The 23,568-nt window shown below is 44.0% G+C and overlaps 1 protein-coding gene across 12 annotated transcripts in view; it reads left to right on the top strand.

The window, feature by feature from the left end:
- Window positions 1-3,382: 3,382 nt before the first annotated feature.
- LOC107497017 overlaps window positions 3,383-23,568 on the top strand; it is a 71,138-nt gene continuing 50,952 nt past the window's right edge. For 3 of the 12 annotated variants that reach the window (XR_004951861.1, XR_004951862.1, XR_004951864.1), the window contains exons 1-2: window positions 3,403-3,600; window positions 14,824-14,932. Coding sequence is in view for 2 of the 12 variants with exons in the window: in XM_036224063.1 (XP_036079956.1) it covers window positions 3,488-3,600; window positions 14,824-14,932; window positions 18,656-18,794 (361 nt within the window). In the remaining 10 variants the exon portion in view is untranslated. Of the gene's footprint in view, window positions 3,601-14,823; window positions 14,933-18,655; window positions 18,795-23,568 lie in introns of all 12 variants that reach the window. The other 9 variants (XR_004951859.1, XR_004951860.1, XM_036224063.1 and 6 more) reach the window with 8 other exon arrangements.

The following is a 23,568-nucleotide window of genomic DNA, read 5'->3' as shown; positions in this document are numbered from 1 at the left end:
TTCAACCCATTCACCCTGCAGCAGAGCAGTCTTTTCAAAACAAAGTCAGATCATGTAACCCCCTGCCTAGACAACATCAGTGCTCCTATGATAAAGACCTAAGTCCTTAGCATGACCTTCAAGAGCCTACCTGTTATGGCTCTTCCCTTACGCTCCAGCTTCCTGTGGACTCTCTCTGCTCCATTTAACCTTTGGGCATCAGGTGATGATCAGATCAGATGATCCAACCTGCTTTTAGTGCCCCAAATGCTCCAAGTTCTTTCCTGCCTCAGGACCTTTGTATGTGCTGTTCCCCACACCAAAGATCTTTTCTTCAACCCCAAGTCCCTTCACCCAATTAACTTATCTTCATTCCTTAACTCCCAATTCAAATGTCGCTTCAGGAAAACCTTCTCTGATCCGACAAGGTCAAATCCTTAGTTATTCCCTCTTATAGAATCAAATCCGCTTTGTAGCATCTAGAATAGTATTCTATATTTGACTGATTATGTCATTGTCTACCTCACTAAAGTATGTTTTCTGAGAGCAGAGACCATGTCTATTTTTTTGCTCATTATTAAATCCCCAGCATTAGCAGAGTGGTTGCATTTTACATTTGCCACAAAATATTTTTTTGATAAATGAAATATCTAAAAGGGTTGACTGTACTTTTTATTTGAATCACACACCAGGTGTTTTCTAAGCAGTGAATACTCTCTTTCCATACATATTGCTCTCCGGGTGTGTTGTATGATTCCCTCCCCCACCCCATGGGCTGGCCTTGGATTTGGATTTTTGGGTCTTCATTGATGAGCACTGCAGCCTAGATAAAATACTTGTTGTGAAAATTGCTATTGCACAAGATTTTATTCTAGGGTTGGAAGGCCAGGGAAGTTAGGAAGAAAAAGAAAATGAGTTTCCTCCAAAACGCTAGGATATGAAGCCATGTATGGAAATTTAAATTATAAATCAAGCCAATCAGAGCAAAGATGTACAAAATGCCTGCATAAAGAGAAATAAGGATTCCAGGACCTACAAGGCCTAACAGTGCTATTACTCAGTAAGGCCTTGCTATATCTAAAAAAGAAACATGTCCACCCAATGAGGAATAGCCCAGGTAGCTTAATAAAGAGAGCCTTGGCAATTCAGAGTGTCGACTGGGCAGACACCCAAGGAGAAGGGCCAGCTAGGCTAGTGGTAATGAATGACCAGTCCTCTCAGCAGGTCATTTGACCTTTGGTGTGTAGAAAGACCTAGAAGGCTGCCCAAGGCTGATATCTTTAAACATTTAAGCCAGATAATTCACTCTTCCAATTCTGTTTTCAAGCTCACTGAGCCACCTTCTGACAATTAGGCTACAAATTGCAGTTCCAAAAAGACAGTGGACTCGCCAGCAACCTCAAGAATCTGGCATTCTTATTTTGTGTCTAACAGAAATGGTAAGCTCCAGGTTTTGAAATCAGATGGCCTTTATTTGACTTTACCATTTACATACACATTGTGTGTCCTTGGGGATATCCTGCATCATTTTTCCCCCAACTGAAAAAAAAAAAAATCAAAACACACCACATGATTATAGGGAGAATTAAATTAAGTAATGTATGTAATGCACTTAGTATAGAGACTAGTGAATAGTTAATGAAATCAGTAAGTTAGCATTCTGTTTTCTACAACGCTGATTTTTCATCAACACTGGAACACTGAAAAGATGAAATTTCTGATCCCACAATGTTGAGGACCAAATCTAGACCTTGGGAAATCACCAAGATGATAAGACTCTGGGCTAGTTCTCATTTCCTGGTATCTCTCTGCTCACACATGTAACACCTATAACAGGTAACCAGGATTTGATTTTATCTTCTTGTATGTCTACATCTCATTTCCTGACCCTCATCTCCCAGGTATACTTTTTATGCAGAAGCAGATTTAGCTCTACTTTGTTCTCACGGAGTCAAGAGTTATTGTTCTATAACAAGCAAGAGGCTCCAAGGCTTGCTTTGATTTTTTTTTTCTTTTTACTTCATACAATGGACCAAAAGCACCATCCAGAGGGGAAATGTAGATTTTTGTTGTTCTAAGGCCACTATTTGGCCTGCCCCACTCCCCACCAGCTCTTGATGGAGATACTACTGCAAGGGCACATAGAGAGCCTCCACATGTCACAGATCGAGGCCCCCATCCTGCAGAGAATGTACCCGAATTACAAACAGGAAAACCAAAGCGACTCGCGGACTAAGCAGTTTGTTTTCAGTTGCAGTTATCGGATTACTCTATGACAAATATGAACAAACATGCGGCCAATTGTGTTTGAAGCATGCAGTCTTGTCGCGTTTTCCGAGGAATATGTACAAAATATCTTCAGATCTCAGAGACTGATGCTGGATAGAGCAGTAGGGACGTCCTCAAACCTCGCAGCAGTGCTCCAACATAACAAAAACTTGGTTCAGTGGCATAATTACAGGGGCTAATTGTCAGGCTGAGTGTGTGGTGCCTTGAAAAAGATTGCAGCGCCCCCTCCGTTCTTCCAAGTCAAAATAACACTAGTCAATACTTTGCGAACTATCCTGTAATCACCGAGGCCTCCAATTCTATGAGCTGACCATTAGAAAATGTCTACCAAGCATCCAGAAAAATAACGACTGGTCCCTGCCCTCAGAGAACTAACATAGAGCCTAATAGAAAAGACCAAATGTTCTTTATATGGTTTCATTTAATTCTTACGCCCCTGAGGTAGCTACGGTTATCATCCCCAACCACAGGGGACCTACAGCTAAGGGAATAAATATTTTGCCCCAAATCAAAGAGCGAGTAAGTGACAGAGCAAGGCCTTGAACCCTGGAATCTAAATTCTTGGGTATTGATGGGCACCATTTAGCCCACGAAGCCCAAACCTTACGCTTGCTGTTCCAGTTTCTCTTATCAAAGGAAAGGTCCCCCATTTCATTGATGATGCCATTGACTTTTGATTTCTCTGCTGACCCAGGATGTAGAGTTTGGCACCTTGTGCCAGGACGAAGCTGTTAGAAGTGACACAGTGCGCCAGTTTGGCAGAAGGACCGGAGCCCATGCCTGGGCTTCGGAGCCAGGCCGACCCCTGGGGTCTGCGAGCCAAACCTGCCCCGGGTCGCTCAGCGTCCCCAGCCAGGGCCCCTCAGAGGCTTGTTCCCGGCTACCAGGCCAGCGCCCACCTCCTCAAACAGGAACCCATGAAGGGGCACCAGCAGTCGGGGCCTGGCCTCCGCCAGCCACGAGGCGCGGGCAGGCGCTGAATGCAGGACAGACAAGGAAGCAGCCCCGACCGACAGCGGCGCGCGGGCCCGTCCGCCTGCTGCCCGGCCTCTCGGGGGGACCGGGTTCCAGCCCGCGCGCCGCCCGGCCGGCCACGCGCAGCCCCGAGGCCCCCCGCCTCTGGCCGCCGGCCCGCGCTCGGCGCTCGCCGCGCGCTCGGGCCCGGGCCCGCCTCTCAGCGGTTTTCGCTTTCGCTTTCCCGACGATATAGTTGAGGAAAATGAAAGTGGCCGTAGCCAGGGCTGGCGCGGCTGCCGTCGGGGCGAGGGGCGCAGAGTGCGGCGGCGGCCGGCCTGGAGCCTGCAGCCGGGGCCGCAGCCCGCGCCGGGAGAGGTAAACGCAGCCCCGCGGCCGCCTCGCGGGCTCCTCCTTGCGGACCGGGCGGGCGGGGCTCCGGGCGGCCGCTTGACGCGGATCGGCCGGCCGGGGGGTTATGCCTCGGGGCTGGGAGGGCCTGAGGTGCGGCCGGCTGGGGCTTTTCGGGGCTTGGCTCCTCCAGGCTCTCTGGAAGACCTGGGGGAGCTCCGGCAAATGTGTCAAGGATCTGGGCTCCTGGGGTCGAGGTGGGACGGGGCAAGTCAGGCCACTGCTCCCAGCACACGTTTCCTTTTGTAGAACACCGACTCTCCTCCCTCCACCAATTCGGGTTTCTTAAAATCAAAGTGGGAGGATGGATGGATGCAAAATGCAAGCAGAGTGCCTAGCTGAGCTCAGCGGGGATGAAGGAGCGCACCATTTGCCTTTTCTTACCTATCAGATCCCTCCTCTTCCCCACTCGGCCTGACCCTCGTGTAGTTGTGCTTTCTGCGGTTTTCAGATCTCGTGCACTTGGGCGCCCTTGTGGTGCCCTCCGGGGGCCTGGCAGCTCGCCCCAAGAGGTCGCAGGCTTGGATAGTAGCTAGGCCAGGATGTCGACCTCCCTCCTCAAGACCCTTGCCGGTGTGAAGACGGGGGAGGCGGAGCTCGCTCTGCGGGAATCCCAACCCCTGGGTCTGACATAAATGGGCAGGGATGGATGCACTCTGGGACCTAATCTTTCCCAGACAGGGAAAATCTGTCCACTACGTCCACCAGCAAAAGGGTGAAAGACGAGTGCCCTGGTTTTTTTTTGTCCTTGCTCCATTCTACAGCGCACCTTCGTGGTATGTGAAGAATCGGGCGCTGCCTTAAGGCTGTGGAGACAGCCCCTGCCATTGGGGTGCTCCCCATCCCTAGCTAGAGAAGATATGTCTGCAAGTTGTCCACAGGCCAGTTGTGTAGGACAAGCATAGGCAAGAGGAGGCACTCAGTGTTCAAAGTGACGAAATCTGCAGGCACTTGACTCACATGTGAGTGATGCCAGTTTTTGTAGCCAATACCAAGAACCCCTCTCTATTCGACTTTTGTCTTAATAAAAAGGAATTCAGCCTAATCACATGGATCTGATCATAAGACCCATTACTGAAACAAAACTGGAATGATCTTGGCTTTGAAAATAGCCATCCGAATTTTACAAAAGATGACTCAACGTCCTAATTTTTAAAACATGGAGTTCCCCACCACCACCCGCCCCGTGGCTGGGATGCGGGGTTGTAGGGGTGGGGGAGAGAGTGAGTATTCATTACTTTTAGAAAGCAGTTTTTATCATGAGCCAGAAAATCAGATCTTTGATTTTATGACTAACCTTCACCATGTTACTCCTTTTCTTCTGAATTCCATAATGTCCTTCTCTTTTTCTCCTGTTAACTAAATTTAAGCTAATGAATGGTTCTCTCCCTTTCTTCTTGAGAGGGACCAAAATTTGCCACCCCTAAATCACCTTTTGGGATGTTGATTTTAAACTGGTTATTTTTAAGAGACCAAAGCCTCAGAACATTTGACCCTTACCTGCCTAAAGGAATTCAGATAGAAAAACTTCCTTCAGGAGGGGAACCCTGGCGTGTTCACCTAAAGCATGTATGAATTAAATGTGGCAGACTGGGAGAAATCTAGCAAAGCCTGTTTTTGGACTCCCTGCCGTGTCCCTTTGTTTCTGGGTGGCCAAGCAAGAATTTGTTTACCGCATGTTTGCTCTTTCTCACCTACCCGTGAATTACCTGCTTTTCCTTTGAGATCCTAAACCCCTGACTCCCTCTCCTTAGTCCAGAATGGCCTATAAACCTCAACTAGTGAACTCTCATATGTAATAAATTTGGACATTTTTCTCCTGTTAATCTGTCTTATGTTAATCTATTAGTCCATCCAGAAGAACTTAGACAGATGGGAGTGGAAAGAAGTTATTTTACACCCCCACACTCATCTTCCGTCTGCGAGTAGGAGGGAGGAGTGGTCTGGGACTAGGTGACACCATCTATCGCATTTTCAGCACACCAGGTTCTTGCTTCCCTGTTCCTGAAAACTGAATGACTCAGCTGGAGACCAAGCAAGCCCCTGTCTTCCTCACGACCTTCTTTCCTCCATAGCTTTGTTATTCATTGGCTTAGCCACTAACACGTGATGCCCTTTGTTATTATATTTTTCACTAGAAAATAATGCCTGGCATTTTATTTATTTTCTTTAGGATCTCAGGCATACAGAATTGAATTATATACTCCTCAATTCATGGCACACTATTATCCTTTGTCCATTTTGAGTCTTTTCATTTTATTTTATTTCCTCTAGGGTTATAGTTAATTAAACCCTATGTCAATTCTAGTTCATTACTCCTGGCTGTTGCATAGTTTTCTATTAAAAACAAGGACTTCACCAGTCTCCTGAGACTAGACATTGCGTGGCCTCTGAATGCCTTGCTTCCATAAACAGTGCTATACCACACATCTCTTCAAGTATGTTCACGTGTTCTTGTGCAAGAATTTCTCTGAGATAGATAAATAGATAGATGATAGATGATGATGTAGGTAGATAGATAGATAGATAGATAGATAGATATAGATAGATAGATGGATGATGGCTAGATAGGAGATTTCTGGTTCTACGATATTTGTGTGATTTTTTTTTTTCTAAAAACTGCTGCTTTGGGCGGCAGAATGGCTTCATCAGTTTCCTCCCCCCAGGAATGCATAAGAGCCCCTTTCCCAACATCTCCTAGTACTTATTAAGATCTAACTAATTTTTGTCAAACTGGTAGGTTAAAGCAGTACTCCATTTCTGTCTAATCGAGCATCTCATCATATTGTTTTGCCATTTGCGAATTGTCCAGCTGTCTCATTTGCCCTTCTTTTCTTTTAGGTTTCCGATATTTTTCTAACTGGTTTGCATTTTGTTTCTTACATGTTGATATCCTTACATGTTAAATGTTGATCCTTTATCAGATGTTTTAAGTCACCCCTTCATCTTGTCACCCATTCACCTATTAACCTCATTTATGATCTCCTTTTTGTTATTATTAATAGCTTTATTGAGACATAATTTACATATCATAAAATTCACCTGTTTAAAGTATATAATTCAGTGATTTATAGTACATTTACAGAGTGTGTAACCAGCACCATAATCTAATTTTAGAACATTCTTATTACTCTATTAGCAGTCATTCCAATATCCTTCAATATCCCTCTCCCTCGCCCTAGGCAAGCACTAATCTACTTTCTCTCTATATATAATTTCCTATTTCTGGAAATTTTATATAAATGTGATTATACAGTATGTGGTTTGTTGTGACTGGCTTCTTCACTTAGCTTAATGTTTTGGAGGTTTATCCACATTATGTCATGTATCACTAGTGCATTCCTTTCTATTGCCCAGTAATATTCCGTCATGTTGATAGACAGCATTTTGTTTTTTCATTCATCAGTTGATGGAAGTTTAGGTTGTTTCTGCTTTTTGGCTACCATGAATAATGCTTCTATGAGCATTCATGTGTAAGTTTTTGTGTGAACATATATTTTTATTTCTCTTGGGTATATACCTAGAAGTAGAATTGCTGGATCATGTGGTATCTCTGTTTAAACTTTTGAGGAACTTCCAGGCTGTTTTCCAAAGGAGCTGCAACATTTTACAATCCTACCAGCAGTGCATGAGGGCTCCAATTTCTCTACATCCTCACCAACACTTGTTGTCTGTCTTTTTATCACCATTCTAGCAGGTGTCAAATTGTAACTCATTGTGGTTTTGATGTGTACTTCCCTGATGGTTAATGGTGTTGAGCATCTTTTCACGAACTTAGTCATTTGTATATCTTCTTTAGAGAAATGTCAGTTCAGGTCTATTTTTAAAATGAGATGTTTTGTCTTTTGTTATTGAGTTTTAAGAGTTCTTTATAGAGTCTTAATACATGTTCTTTATCAGATACATGACTTGCAAATAGTTTCCCCTGTTCTGTGAGTTGTCTTTTTACATTCTTGATGGTGTTCTCTAAAGCAAAAATTTTCAATCTTGTTGAGGTCCAAATGACCAATCTTCTCTTTTATTTCTTCTGCTTTTGGTTTCATATCTAAGAAATCTTTGCCTGACCCAAGGTCCTGAAGAGTCAACTCTTGTTTTCATTTACGAGCTTTATTGTTTAACTCTTACACGAAATTTTTTTTTTGTATTTTCTCTTACTGACTTTATTATGTCATCTTTTACATTTACATCTTTAACCCAATTGGATTTTGTTTTTATTACTCTAGCTTTGCTATATGTCTTAACGTGTACTTTTTTCTTTTTCAAGCTCTTCTTAGCTGGTCTTGGACTTGTTCCGTAAACATTTTAAAATCTGTTTGGAAAGTTCACAAAAAGTCCTCCTAAAATTTTAATCGGAATTAATTGAAATCACAGCTTGATCTGGGAAGAATTGATACCTTTAAATGTCAAGTCATCTCACCCATGAGTATGGTCTTACCTCTCCATTTATTCATGTATTTTATGTGTTTTAATTGAGTTTTTAAATTTATGTATTTTATGTATTTTAATTGAGTTTTAAAATTTTCCCTACAGGGCTCTTATGCATTCTTTATTAAGATAATTCCTATATTCAATAACATTACTATTAGAAATGGTATTTTATTTTGTTACATTGATGCCTGTTATACTGTTAAATATTTTTCTCCCCCTTTCTTTTTTGGTTGGTTACTATTGGTGTGGAGAAATGCAATTGTTTTCGGATTGGTCTTATATCCTTTCTGAATTCCTATCCATTCTCATAGTTTTTCTGTGGATTCCCTTGAAAGTTCTATGTAAATAATTACACTAGTTGCAGACACTGATAACTTTTGTCTCTTTCTTTCCAATTTTATATTTGTTTTCTTTCTGATTATCTGGTAGTGGCTACTGCTTCTGTCATTCTATTACCTGGTGGTGGTAAAAGCAGGCATTCTTGTCTGTTCCATTTCTTAAAGAGAATTGATAGTTTATTAAGTGTGTTGTTAGCTATAGGTTTGTAGATGACAGCCTTTCTCAAGTAAAGGAAGTCCCTTTTCTTCGGATCTGAGATACCAAAGAAAATAAACGAAATCCCATGTATTACTTTCTAATGAAAAATTTAATTATAAAAGTATGTCACGTGTGGTGGCTAAACCAATGGATAATCAAGCTGAGAGGAAAAGGTGGTGGGGAAGACAGGGGCTTGATCCCCTAATTCTACTTTTCCAAGAATTGCATTTTTTTATTGTTTTCTTTTTGTTTTCTTGTAATCATGAATTAGTCATTGAACCTTGTCAAATGTTCTTTCTGTATGTGGTAAGATAATCATGTGATTCTCCCACCCCAATTTTCCATGTGTTTTTAGGTATATAATATTAGCTGTTGTAAAAACTTCAAAATTTCAATGGCTTATACCAATACAGCTTTTTCTTTATCACTCGTGACACAGTCCAAGGGTGTTGGACAGATGATGGGCTCTTTTTCACTTAGTCATTTGGGAGCCGAGGCTCTTTCTAGCCAGTTGCTTCCCCATCCACTAGGATCTGAGTCCTTCAATAGATCCTTTATGTTAGCTAGAGATGACAAATGTCACTTCTACTGGCATTCTATTGGCAAGGACCAGTCACATAGTCCCACCTAGTTGTGAGGTGGCCGGGAGATGTCATGGTGTTCCCAGGAGGTGGAGAAGGGAGAGACAGTGAGCAGGGGTAACCCTTTTCATAACACATTAATGAAGTGATATACTCTGAAAGATTTTCTGACTTTGAACCATTTTTATTACATTATCATGACATATTCTTAATACACTTTTGGATTTGATTAGATGCTGTTTTATTTAGGTGTTTTGTATCTATGTTTATAAGTGAAACTGGCCTGTATTTTGTTTTTTCGACAAATCCATATTCCAAATTTCCGAATTATAGTAACCTTAAGTTGGCAATGTCTTCTTTTTTTCTAGTTTCTTAAGTGACACATTTAAGGTAGAGACTGCCTGTTCCTTAAAGGTTGGTAGAATGCAGTGGTAAAGCCGTCTGGGCCTGAGACTTTATGAGGAAGTGGTTTTAAAAATTATTTCATTTTCTTAAGTGACTTTTCACATTTTCTATCATTTTTGTGCCAGCTTCAGCAATTTTTCTAGAGGTTTATTCATTCCATCTATGTTTTCAAAATGTACTGTCATATAATTACTTATATTATTCTTTTATAAGTTTTAAAATGTGTGTTGTATTTGTAATTTCCTCTTTTTTCTGTAGTCTTCCCATCCCCCCATCTTCTCTCAGTTATTCTTGATCAGTCTTCCTAGAGATATGTCTGTTTTTAGAGAAATTCTTTTGATTTTGTTAACTACCTTTACTTTTTGTTCTATATATCTTCTCTTTCATTGTCTCTGTCCTTATATTCGTTATCTCATTTGTCTTGTTTTTCTGGCTACATGCTGCTTATAACAGATTCAAACAATGTAGACACTCATGAAGTGAGACGAGAAAGCCCACTCCTGCCTTCTAAAATCCCACTCTTCACTGGAAACCACGGTTACCAGATTAGAGTGTTTTTCTGGACCCTTTTCTCTGCTTTTACATTTTTCTACAACTTTCTAAACTATGTAGAACATGGACCTCTTTCTGTGGCATATGCATACACATACACACATCCATTAAAATGGAGCATCATGCTTTACTTATCCATCTTTCCATTAACAGGCATTAGGTTGAAAGTCTTGGGTTTGTTAATAGTGGCATTAAATTCATTCATATTATTTTGATCACTGATAAGTGTGGCTTTATTCCTGCCATCTTGTTTTGCCATATATTTATCACAAATTATTCTTTTTTACGTTTTTCTTATGCTTTTTTCTGGATTTATCCAGGTGTCTTTGTCCCTATTCCTTCCTTCCCTCCTTCCTTCCTTCCTTCTTTCCTTCTTATTCAGTGACTTGGAATTCTGTATCTTACTAGGAGCTCTTATTAAATTCTTAAGCATAGATAAACTTATATTTTCCTACAAATGCCAAAAATTAATCAGAATCTCTAATGTCTTTCCAAACACAAGACACTTTTTAGCATGTTTTTAATTATCTTCTTCTCCCCCACATTTCCCCCACAGGCACATACACACATGGGTGTCTGCCCAGGAATTGTTGAAATAATCTGGAAGCTTTCTATTGTTATTAACTCTACACTTCAAAATTGTCTTCTTTTTCTATTTTATAAATGTTAACAATTGCATCAATCTATAACCTATTTGTGCAGTTACCTATCACACCAGGATAGGAAGGCTTAAACATGTGTTTCTTTTAGAGTTTTCGGTGACTTACTCAAAATTTGTAGTGATTTGTATCTCATGAGTAATGCTTCCCTGGGTCTCTGATTTCTCAAAAGTATACTGTGGAATGCAGGCTATTTTGATCCTCATTTGACCTTCGCTGGCATAAAAACATTCTGAAATATTTGCAAACGCTAAAGTCATTTCCTCATGTTTTACTGAGTTTACTTTAGCTCGGTTAAACCAAGTGCGGTATCAGTTTGTGTAAACTTACCACTAACTGAAGGTTCATGTAATGGCCCTGCTAAATATCTTACAATAAAAAGCTTAACATTTAAACATTTTTCTTTATTTTTAGCATTTGAGGATGAAGTAGAATGGGCACTCTCATAGTAAAACTACCTTGGTTAGTGCTTATCAAAAGCTTTTTAAAGTGTCCATACCTTTTATACCATTAGTTCTACTTCCAGGAATATATCCTAAGACACGAATCCCATGGCAGTTGCTTCAGGCAGTGCAGAGTAATTCTATGTGGAACAGATTTGCGGCATCGTCTAACCCTGACTCACATAGTGAGAAGTTATTCCCCTGCTCAATTTCTTTTCAATCCTCTGAGCAAGGGAAGGAGAAGAATCTCAAGTTGGTGCTCCTATGTCTTTAACACATCTCTAAACTTTCCTAATTTCTCTTTTGATATAAAAGAATGAGCCAGGGAATAGCAGTATTTTAACTATGTTTTCACCATGCTGTTTTGTTTTCCACTGTATTTATTCTTACAATTGCCTTTATTCATGACATACGATGCTGGTTTTCCATTTACAATAGTAAGTAAAGTTTGCACATGGACTTAAGGGCAAAAACGAGTTGATTTAAAGACAAATGTTAAGTACAGTACAGACAGTATATAATTATGGCAAAGTTGTAATGGTGATGAATGGATGACTGAAATGTGCAAAACGAGACCTTAAGGAATAATCAGAGCTCAGACACAGATTTTCATGGGAGGTGTTCTTATATTTGGAGCTGCTCCTCCCAGCGGGACTTCTACAATTATAAATTTAGAAACCACTCAGTTGTCCTGCAGTAATGAATTCCTTAAGTAATTTTGAAACTTTTCTAGGATGGAATACTGCCAACTATTAAAAAAGTATATTTAATGACATGGAAAAATTATATACTGCTAGATAAAACAAAACTGGTTGCAAGGGAAAACAAACACAGTATCCTAATATTGTTAGAAAGAAAGTATAGATTTAGATATATAGATACACACACACACACACACACATACACACACACACGAAAATCATTAGAAAAAAGATTGGAAGAAAATATTTCCAAATAAGTTATCTCTGGATGGTTGAGACTACAGGGGATTTTTGTGTTTTTCAATAATAAACATATGTTGCTTTTGTCACCAGAAAAACGATACATACATACGTACATCTATTTTTTAGTTAGTATGTTCCAACCCTTACAGGACTACCTAGTATTTTGCCATCTGCAGGCACACCTGGATCCTTATGTGCTCCTAGAATCCAGCTAAGTTGGAGGCCTGCTGCAGTGTCACCTGGGGCTGGGATGGGGGAGCAGTGTCCTCAAGACCTCCTCGTGACCCCACAGTACACTCCAAAGTTTGGGTGTATAATTATACTTTGGAGGGAATAGGGAGAATATAGCTAAAATTCTTTGGAATCATTTTTATTGCTTTTTCTCACGGCCCTATTAGGCAGGAGCAAATCAGGACCCCACTTTTTCAGTAGGTCTGGATCACTAAAAAGAAATGAAGTAGATGTTAAGAGTGTATCCTAGATCTTCACTTATTCTCTTTCTTTAATTTCTGTATTATTCTACCGCCCATGAAATTTCTACACATTGCATATATAAGTAATTGTTCTTATGCATCACCTGAGTTGGAGATGTGTGTGTGTGTTTAAATTTGGACGCCTCATTTCCAGGATTACGAAATCTCTTTGTGCAAAGCCAAATGCTTAGTAGAAATAATTGCTATCTTTTGCCTGGTAGAAATTTCCTGGCTGTTGTTACTTCTTAGAGCTTCGTCCTTGGAAGCTCCTGGATTCCTTCATGGGAATGGGGTTGGCAGGTCCCCATTAAGTGAGTGAAGGAGTGGTCTACTGCCCTGGCGAGAGCTGCCTTCCTCCCGCAATGGGTGCTGGGCTCTGCCTAGGGTGAGCTGGTCAGGTCATGAGCCTGAGAGAGGCCTGCTGTGGCATTCCGCTAACATCTACCAGGTTACAGCAAGACCTTTGAATGGCCGACTCCCGCCCTCCTGGGGTCCTCCGACTCCTTTCCACCTCTATTGCCACTGCTGTAGTTCAAGCTCTCACCTGTCTCTTGCCTGGATAACACAATGATATCTGGCCGGCCCCTGCCTCCCCTTCCCCTTACCTCTAGTCTTTTTGTTTATTCACAGAAGTCAGTGTATAAATTAGTCCCCTATTGCTGCTGTAACAGCAAAGAAGGCCTTTCTAGCTTCTAGGGGCTTCCTGCATTCTTTGGCTCATAGCTGCCTCCTCATATTTTAAACCAACGAGTCTTTTTCATGCTGCGTCACGCTGACACTCCCCTTCTATATTCGGCCTCCTTCTGCCTCCCTCTTATAAAGACACTTGTGATTACATTGACCCCACTTAGAGAATCCAGAATAATCTCCCCATCTCAGGATTCTTAACTTAATTGTATCTGTGAAGTCCATTTTGCCATGTAAGGGAACATATTCACAGCTTCCAGAGATTCAGACATCATCTTTGGCGGGGCGACCCATAATGCAATCTCTTGAAAACACACAAATCCAGCCACTTTACACCTCTGTCTAGGACCTTGCATTGTGCTCCAGTTCTCAGAGGCCCTTCGTGTCTGGGAGGACCAAGCAGAGAAGGGCTGCCCACACCCCTTCTCCAGCTCCTCCTGCCTCTTCTCTCCCCACTCCACCTCTAGCTTGTGTTCAGGATCCAGCCTTTGCACACAGTGTGTTTTTTGCCAAGGATGCTTCTCCATACACTCCCTCTCCAGCCTTCCCAAGGCTCCAGACAAGGTCAAGTCTCCCTGGGATGCCCTCAGAGGGACCTGTGCCACTCTACTTTCACACTTACCACAGGTTAACAGCTTTGCATTTATTTAGGTGATCGTTTGATCAATATGTGCTTCTCCTATGTGAGCCAGTACTCCATGCGGGCAACGACCACGTCTGTCTTTTGCCCATCACTGCATCCCAGCACAGTGCTTGGCTTGTGGTAGATGGTTAGTAAGTACTTGGGAAACCTGGGAATATGAATGAATGGATGGATGGATGGATGGATGGATGGATGGATGAGATTAACAGCATTGTCATCATTCTCTAGCCCCTTTATTCTGCTTTTGCATCTGCCCAGCCTTTATCACCTCTTCTAGCATCGCCTCCCTCCACCGGAACAGAAGCTTCATGAGAGCAGAGACTTTGTCTTTTGGGCTCATGCCTCTATTCCCAGGTCCTAGAGCAGCATCTGGCCCAGAATAGGCACTCGATAAATATTTGAGGAATGAATGACCTCAGAGTCTCTCTCAGAGTTTTCATATCTGACCTCCCTTTGAAATCGGGTTTTATTAAGTTCTGCATTGTAATTATCCAACCTAGCTCAATAATCAGGCCAACTGACAGAAAACTTCTAAAATAGTCACCTAAATGCATTAATAAGAGTAAATCGTTTAGAGCAGTGTCTGGCACGCAGTGAACCCTGTGTAAAAGTTTGCTGTTGTTTTTGTCAAGAAATACTCGAGCCTTTGATAGTTTAGAATTTTCACTGACGAAGTCTGTTGCAACTCTGCGGTGGGGTCCCAAACACGGAACTGAGTGAGTTTTCCTGGTTCTTGCACCAGGGTGGGTCTTCCAGCTGCCTGAGGACAGGCCCAGGCCAGGGGCTTCAGGTGGGCCATGTGAGCCATAACGTGTGCTTTTCCTTATTTTGCCTGCAGATGGCAGCATGCCCTGGACTTCTCTGCACTGCAGGCCAACTGGGGCTGGACAGCAGGGGAACAAGAAAATGGACTCCCTTCTCCTAGAGACATGAATCACCAACTGTGGGTGAGTTTAGAACTTCACCAGCATTTTTCTCTTATCTGTTCCAAATTATTTATATTTTTTTAAATATAGAAATTGGTGTAAGTTACACGTGTTGGATTTGGGGTAGTTTGTTGATTTGTAGCTTGTTTACAAAAACAAAAAACAATAGCAGTGAAACCAAAAATATTGCTAGAATGTGGCAGAGAGGATGGGGGCAAGGGGGTGATCCTCTGCACTGTGAGTGTGGTGTCCCTTCCTGCCTGCACCCTGGGCCCATCCCCGTTGTCATCCAGGGAGGCAGTATCCACCCGGAACTGTTCCCTTTAATTCATCACATGTGTGGTAAGCGGTGCGTGTGAGGTGTTCTGTGCAGGGACCTGGTGGACTTCCAGGTGCTCACAGAGTGGCCTGTTCATGTTCCGCCAGGGAGCTGCCCCCGGCCCAGCAGAGCCCAGGTGCTCACCCAGACCCTGCAGCCCCCTTGCTGGGCTTCTCCCACTGCTCCTCGCTTCTTCCCACAGCTGGTGATTTCATAGCTCCACCTTGTTGATCGTAAAACTCTATTTGTGCTGTAGTCACAGCAGTGGAGTGGAGATTGTTTACGTTCTATTTCAGCCCCAGTTATTCGCTTTACCCTTAACAGACAATAATCCTGTTTTGCATTTGGGGATAAAGGTACTTTTGGTCCTTAACACAAAGGGCACCTACACCACTCCTTGGCATTCTAGCGAGGGATCTAGTGAAGGAGCTCCCTGATTTTCAGCACCTGTTAGATTTGGTGATATCCTTCCACTAGCCTGCAACCCCTTTGGGGGCCCTACCCAATAAGGATTCTGTGACATCTTTCCTCAGTGTCACATGTCATAAGTCTTTCTTTGCAGGGAACTTGTCCTTCACCCCAACCTGTGCCAGTTTCACCCTAACCTTCATGTGTCGAGCACTATGCCACAGTTTACATCTCATTCAGTGCCTACAAAGACCTGGTCAAATAAGCGATGTTATTCCTTTGTTACAAATGTGGAAATCAAAGCTCCGAGATTAAATTACTTCCAGAGCTAAGATGTAGCAAGCCAGGGTGGCAGCCCCAGGTCTCTTATCAGAAAGTGAGGCTGGCCACCCACAGGTAGATGAATCACACTCGCTCTCGCTCTCGGTCTGGACAACCTGAGAAAGAGACAAAGTGAAATTAATGGGAAACAACATGCAGCTTGAATTGTTGGCACACACTGGTTAAAATGTGTCTGTATTACTGTTTGCCTTATGCTCATCACACACACATCATCGTGTGGACGCACTGATGCAAGGTGGCTTTGTTTTTCATTTGGAAGACCTATAACCTCCACAAATTGGAAAAGTTCGATTTGAAAACTTCGAAAAGTACCTAGGGGTTTCATGATCTGTTTGAGGACACGTATACTGACAAACCCTAAGCTCCCTGAAAGTGACTTTGTCTCAGCCTAGTTCTGGGAACTGATGCCACCTGAGTCTAAATGGTCAAAATCAGTTATGTTATAAACCATGTCACTCCTAAATGCCTGTTAATACCTGAATGTTTTAAAATATTACAGTTAAAACTGTGGACAGTGAAAGAAAAGCTGTCCTTTGTCCTGGGGGACACTTTCTTGAGCATTGCTTTGGGGCACTTCTCTAGTCAACTCAGGACAAATAGCCTCCAGGACACATTAACTGTGGATATTTCCAACTGACAAACTTCCACAGCAGCCACTCCCACAAACAGTCACTAACTTGTGATTGTGGGGTATTTTTTCCTTGTCCTTTTTTTTTTTTTTTAAACAACTTTATTATAATTCTTATACCATATAGTTTGCCCATTTAAAATGTATGATTCAGTGGTTTTTAGGGTATTCACAGAGTTGTGCATTTATCACCAGAGTCAGTTTTAGAACATTTTTATTACCCCAAAAAGAAACTCCATACCCCTAAATTATCGAACCCCCAGGCTCCCGCTTTTCCCAGCCCTAGGCAACCACTGATCTACTTTCTGTGTCTTGAGATTCATCTGTCCTGGATATCATATAAATAGAACCCTATGACTTATAGCCTTTTGTGTCTGGCTTCTTTCACTTCGCATAATGTCTTCAAGGTTTATTCATGTCGTAGCCTGGGTCAGTACTCCAATTCTTTTCATTGCTGAATAATATTCCACTATGTGGGAATACCACATTATGTTTATTCATTTATCATTTGATGGGCATTTGAGTTGTTTTCCTGTTTTTTCTACTGTGAATAATGCTGCTATGAACATTTTTATGTACAGGATTTTATGTAGACCGTGATTGTAATGAACAAGTCCTGTTTTTCAAAATCTGAGAAAGAAAGAGAACTAAGTTGATGTGTGAAATTTAAAGGGACAGTTTCTTTGTGTAGATGTAGAATTGCATTCAAAAAGATTACCTAATATGAGGTTACAATCAAAAGGTATTAGATCTAATTCTTTTCCATATCACTTGAGTTTTCTAAGTTCTGTCTTTTAATATTCTTCTTTAAAAAGCATAAGAAAGGAATATATATTGGTCCCAGGTCGGTCTCACTTGAAATAATGTGGAATTAGTTTGGTTGGAGGGTTGTGCAAGGATTTTTTATCAGATGTATTTAGCGGGTGGGTGGGAGAAGTAGGGCCCTGGACCAGAAAGAGGAACAAGGCAGGAGGAAGATCTTAGTGACATGGGACCCCCATTTGCTGTTGGGTCACCTTCCCCGTGGCCCACTCTCGTGGCTGGAGGGCACTGGCCAGTAATATTTCGTGTGGCTACTGCTCGCCATCTGCGCGGTGTGTTTCACAGCCGTGTCTCTCTCTGTCTGGTTTCACTCTCCTTCTCATTCATGAAGCTCTGATGTTGGGCTGTTGGTTTTCAGTAAAAACAGATGGTAGGAAGACCCCATTGAAGGACAAATCAGCCCCTGAGGGACTGTGCTAGACACAGGTCCTAAAAACATTTCCGGGCTGTTTGTTGTGTTTTTTTCTTAAACACCAGTTAACAGTTTTCAGTTTAACTGTGTTTTCCTTCCTGAAATCTTTAAGTGAGGCTGGTTCTTGTGATTTATTCTGTGCATTGTTTTTAGGGCGTTCCTCTACTTGTCAAGTCTGATTTGGAGATAGAGATGATTTTTTTTTTTTTTCACACAGACCAAGTCCACAGAGAGGAGTGATTTGAATTCGTCTCCAATTTATTACTATATCTTACCTTTCCCTCCCTTGGGAACTAGGGGAAATATCTGGGGGCATTTTCAAGCAAGTCCATCAGCAGGAATTTTTGTAGATTAAGGGCTGGTGTGGGGAACATCATAGGAAAGGAGACAGTTGCCCTCAAGGATGCCACGTTCTGGTTGGAGAGTCAAAACTGGGTTCCTGCCTGTTAACACACAATTCATGCAATTCATACATCCCTGAGTGCCCGGTCAAGCCTCAGTCAGGGAAGAGACTTGCCCCTGGGGCTTTAGTAAACTCAGATGGGAGGAAAGAAGGTGGCAATTCAGGGCACACAGGCGGGAAGGAGGAGGCGTGCTGGCGGAGTCCGGAGGGATCACACCAGGTCGATTGGGTTGACCTGATTTTGGTGGTGGTAGGAATTTGAATGTAATATCATAAAGAATGGAAGTAAAGCGTTCTGAACAGGAAGACAAGCTTCCTGTTTAAAAAAAAAAAAAAGGGTTTTTAGTTCCATTTTACACATGAGAAAAGCTGTGCTTTTCAAGTATTGTCTTTTCACATAATTCTCCAAGATCACACAGCTGGCGGAGGTTGGATCTGCCAGACCCCAGAGCCACACACTACCTGCACGGCATAGGTTGGTTTTGAGATCAGCAAGGCTTCACCCAGCTCTGACCTCATGTGACCCTGTGAGTCTGCACAGGACTGTGGGTAAGTCACTTCCCAGCCTGTCTGAGGCCCAGGCAAAGCAGGGGCAGGAACTCAGCCAGGCCTCCGTGATCTGCACAGCAACAGTCTGGACAAGTCCCAAGTGCTGCAGACTGTCGGGGAGTTTTGGAGCTGCAGGTCCCCGCACAAGTCTTCCTTCCAAAGTGGGAGCCGCAGGGCTGATCCGATCAGGGCAGGGTGACAGACAGCACAGCTGCAGCCTCAGCACAAGCTGACTCTTGTCGCTGACCTAATCCTCCAGCATGGGCGGGCTAGAGAATGTGGGGACTTGGTTCTCACCGAAGTTTTCTATTCATTCCTTTGTTCACTCCTTCATAGAGTTTTCAGCAAATAGTTGAGCACCTAAAATGCACCAGGCACTGCTCTGGGCTGTGGGCTTACAGCAGCAAACCAAACAGCCTGAGTCCCTGCCCTCATGGAGCTTCCTAGGGCCCCGTCAGGGAAGCTCAATGCTTAACATGGTGTCAGGGAGCAGAGGTGCTCTGAGGAAGAGTGAAGTTGGGAGAGGGCACGGAGTGACAGGGCAGTCCAAGGAGACTTCTCTAAGGAGTGGGTATTTGAGCAGAAACCTGGTGAAGCCAGGGAGCAAGCGATGGGGTTGTCTGTGTTCCAGGCAGAGGGAAGGCCAAGTTCATAGCCCTGGGATGGGATTGTCTGGGGAGCAACAAGGAGGCACGTGGTGGTCCAGTGGTGGTCCAGGAGCTGAGAGGCGAGTGGGAGGTACAGAGGCCACAGAGAGAGGCGGGGCTGGCCACCCTAGGGGACAGGGTTTCTGTTTTTGGCTGAGCTCTGAGGTATGTCGGAGGTGTGTCTCTGGTTGGCCTCTAAATCCGCAGCCCTCACTGAGATCCTTTAGATCTACTCAATATCCTTCTGCATATGCTGTCCCTTTTTTGAAGATACTAACCACCATCAGGCCCACTGTCTGCAGCCGTGAGCCCTGTTCCTGCAGGGCTTTACCAGACAGGGAGGAGGACGAACACATTCAGAACTGAATGAGACCAGCTTGGTAGGAAAATGAAATGTTTTTAAGGTTACAAAAGATCTGGTCAGATATTATGCTAAATGTTTTCATTTGGTCAGAGGGGTTCCACTTTGATACAAATGGGCCTTTTGTCCTCATTGTCCCCTCCCCTAGGAGCCAGGAGACCGGATTCTCTCTCCTCCCTCACCTGCTAGCTGAGGGCCTAAGCTGGCCACCCTTGCTTGACCTTTCTGGACTCCCCTGCAGCACTTGGCTAGTTGTGGCATTCCTGCCCGAAGGGAGGGGTAGAAAAAAATGGCTTATTGTGGATCTTCTCTGTCTTGGAGGTTTGTGGTTCTGTGGATAGTTTCCACAGAATATTCTTAAGGGAATTAGGAATATTCTTTAAGTCATATCCAGAGGGTCGTGATTTATATTTATATTATGCAGTGTGCACACACACATCCTTTTTTTTTTTTTTTTTTGCTTTCAAGACACTTTTACATCTCTCCTTGATCTTTATAAAGTAACTCTATGTCACAGTGGTTAACAGCTTGGAAAAATGGACGTGGTGCTCAGAGCCAGGACCACCTTTACTAACCATTAGTGTGACTATGGGTATGTCCCCTGCCTCCCCTGTTCCTCCATCTGCTTCCTCATGTGAAAATGGGCGTGAAAACAATACCCACCTCACAGGGTACTCTGAGGATAAAAGTGCTGATGCATCCAGCACAGGGCCTGGTTCCAAGTAAAACCTCAGTGAATGTCAGCTATGGTGATGATTACATGTAGCTATTCCCCTTTAACAGGAAGGAAAGCCGAGACCAGGGAGTTTAAGTGACTCGCTTAAGGTCAGGTGGAGAGTTAGAGGAAAAACCGGAAATAGGAGCCTGGATTCAAGGGGTCTCAGGCCAGTGCTCTGTCCCTGGAATTCATTTTGGTCTCCAGGAGAAAATGTGAATATTCTATCTGAATCAGTTCTATCTGAGTCTGACCCTGAGTCCTGGGCACTAAGACCTCCCCAGGGAAGGGAATCCATGGAAGCCAAGGGCAGGGAGCTTTGCTTTTTGTTTTCTGAGCGGCAGAAGGGCTGGGGGTGGTGTGCTTCCAGGACTCCTCTCCTCACCTTTGCCTGGAGCTACTTGGATCCTGCGGTGCCCCCACCCTCCTTCCCATCCTCACCTCCACCCCGAGCATCACAGAGCCTGAGCCTAGAACGGCAAGGGGGCTGGGGCAGGCATGCAGGTATCAGGTGGGCACTCTAGAACTCTCCATCTTTTCCCAAAGCTAGGCTCTCACTCCTGTGGGAAATGGGCGTGAGGCCCTTTGGAAAAAGAGACCTGACTTTTGCCCTATGGGGCAGGGGCAGCAGATGCCCTTTCCAGCTGCTCTGGTCATCTGTCACTGAAGACTGTTCCCACTGGTCTTAGATACACAGTGGTGCCCTTGCTCCTGGCTCCCCAGAGGGTCTTCCGTGATGTGAACAGCACTTAGACCTTTGCCCGAGGCAGGACAGCACAGTGGGGAAGTCCACAGCAGGCGGGTTGGGGTCGCAGCTCCACTCATTTGTGTGTGGGCGGGGTGGCGGGGATAGCCAGGTTTGGGAAATTATCCAGCCTATTCAAGTCTCAGTTTCTACATCTATAAAATGGGAACAAGTATACCTACCTCACAGATTTGAGAATTAAATAATCTGTGTGAACTGCTTAGCATGTACATGGCCCATGGTAGCTATTTTTATCATCCTTGTCATTGCCATTAAGCATATCAGTGGGCCCTAGTCTGTGGGTGGACACAGCTTACATGTGCATCTGCCTTGATGCACTGAGCCAAAGAACTCAACTCTCTCTATGCTATGTTGTTATTTACAGTTATTTCTGTTATTCAGGGTGGATGATTAAGCTTCTGCTGATGTGTGATGCCATTCTGTTTATCTAGCTGCTTTTTTTCCTGTTCAGTTTAGTGTTCTCAAAAGAAAATATAGTTATATAGCTAAAATAGGAAGTTTACTATACTAAAAGTTTTACGTACATTATCTATTTTAACTTAGATAAAAACCAAATGAAGAGATAAGGGTTAAATGATGCCTGGGGCTGCACTGTTTTTATGCAGCAGACCTGGCCCTCACAGGTCCAGCTCCACACTCAGCCCCATGCTACCTCCCTACACCAGGCACTGGTTGACCTGGTGGCCTTGAGAGATCGAGTAGCCTGGTCCATTCCCCAGTCTCCCTTCTGGACTGAGCTGTGTGTCACAGAGGGGAGAGTCTGTCCTATTTTAGAAGCTTTCTTGAGACACTACGGGACCTCTTTGGTAGCCATTTCAGAGTCTGCAGTGACAACTGCTTCTTCCTTAATCCCCTTGCAGTGTTCCCCAAGGCCAGCAGTCCATCCTCGAGAATAGTTAGGGACACATTTTGAGAGTGTGCTTAGTCCTCAGGTAGACACAGGACAGTGATGTTCCACTGAAGCGCACGCAGTGGGGCCTTCTGCCGTTCTGACTGTGGTGTGTGGTGTCCAGCACAAGTGTAGCCAGACGTCATCCCCACCTGCTCCTTCCTCACCAGTCTGCATCCACCTGGCTCTGGGAAGAGAGGAAGTAGTCTGTGGGCCACCTGGATTGCTTGCCTGAGTGGCCTCTTTATGCCTGGCCTGCAGTCCCTGGGGTGGCAGGTGATAGGTAGGGGTGGGTCTACTCTAGCTATAGTAGTCACTGAAGGTTATCTAGGGGTCTTGAAGCCTAAGAACTAACCTACTCTCTAGGGGTGACTTCATTCAGCAGGCATTTATTGAGCGCCTACTGTGTGCTTTCAGAGGCCATGTGAAAAAGACCTCAGATGTGAGGTGGCGTAGGGCTGCCTCCAGGCCAGCAGGAAGGGCTGCCTGTGGCCACCAGGGAGCTCCGCTGCTCTCAGGACAGGAGGTGGGCCGAGGGGCTGGGCTGGCTGTGTTGCTGTTTATCTGAGCAGCTTCCATGACAACCAGGAGATAAATACCTGAGGTTTAGCAAAGCCTAGAGCAAGATTAGGTGTCTGGATAGGGTGGGGCCTGTACTGTGATTTAGAGACCTTTAGGTGACTAAAATCTTCTGGGTGGCCTACTCCATATGCTTAATTAGTTTGTTAATTTATTTATGTCCCACTCTATTCCAAAAGTAGCTTCATTCAGCAGGTGTCTTAAAAGGAAGACATGTCCTAAACTGGCTCTGAGTAAAATGTTGAGGTTTAAACCCTATGTGGGTCCTTTACCAGCTGCCAACTCAGCTCAGTGCTCCCAGGGTTGGCTGCCCAGGAAGCACACAGCCTTTGCTGCCAAAGCTGGTTTGCAGCCTTTCTGTGATCACCTCCTGGTCCCTTTGCAACAAGTGGCCCCCAACACCTTCCTGCCTTGAGGCAAATCATGTGACTTAAGAGAAGCAAATTTGACCTCAATTACTAGGTGCAAATGTCAGTCACTGGGAGTAACCGGGAGGCCAGCATCCCTGGTCGTTTCAGCCTCCGGCGTTAAATATTAAGAGTGCACTGTTCAGGGTGTGATAAAGGCTGTCTCTCACAGTTTATGATTTCCAGTAAACCAGAGGGCTTCAAGGAAGGGCCAGGGACAGGTGAGAGACTCAGGTCTGGCCCTCCCTCTGCTGAGTTGGCAGAACAGTTTCTGCAGGAGCGGGAGGGGCAGGAACAGGGCTCAAGGCAAGTGCCATTCTGCGGCAGAGCCAGGGAGCCACGCTGCCCTCTGCCCACCACCCATCGTGTGAGGCAGGTGCACCCAGCCAGGCAGCTACGTGCACTCTTGG

The sequence above is a fragment of the Rousettus aegyptiacus genome, unplaced genomic scaffold (assembly GCF_014176215.1).
Source record: "Rousettus aegyptiacus isolate mRouAeg1 unplaced genomic scaffold, mRouAeg1.p scaffold_m13_p_7, whole genome shotgun sequence".
Taxonomy (NCBI): Eukaryota; Metazoa; Chordata; class Mammalia; order Chiroptera; family Pteropodidae; genus Rousettus; species Rousettus aegyptiacus.
This window is presented reverse-complemented; position numbering and strand designations above follow the sequence as displayed.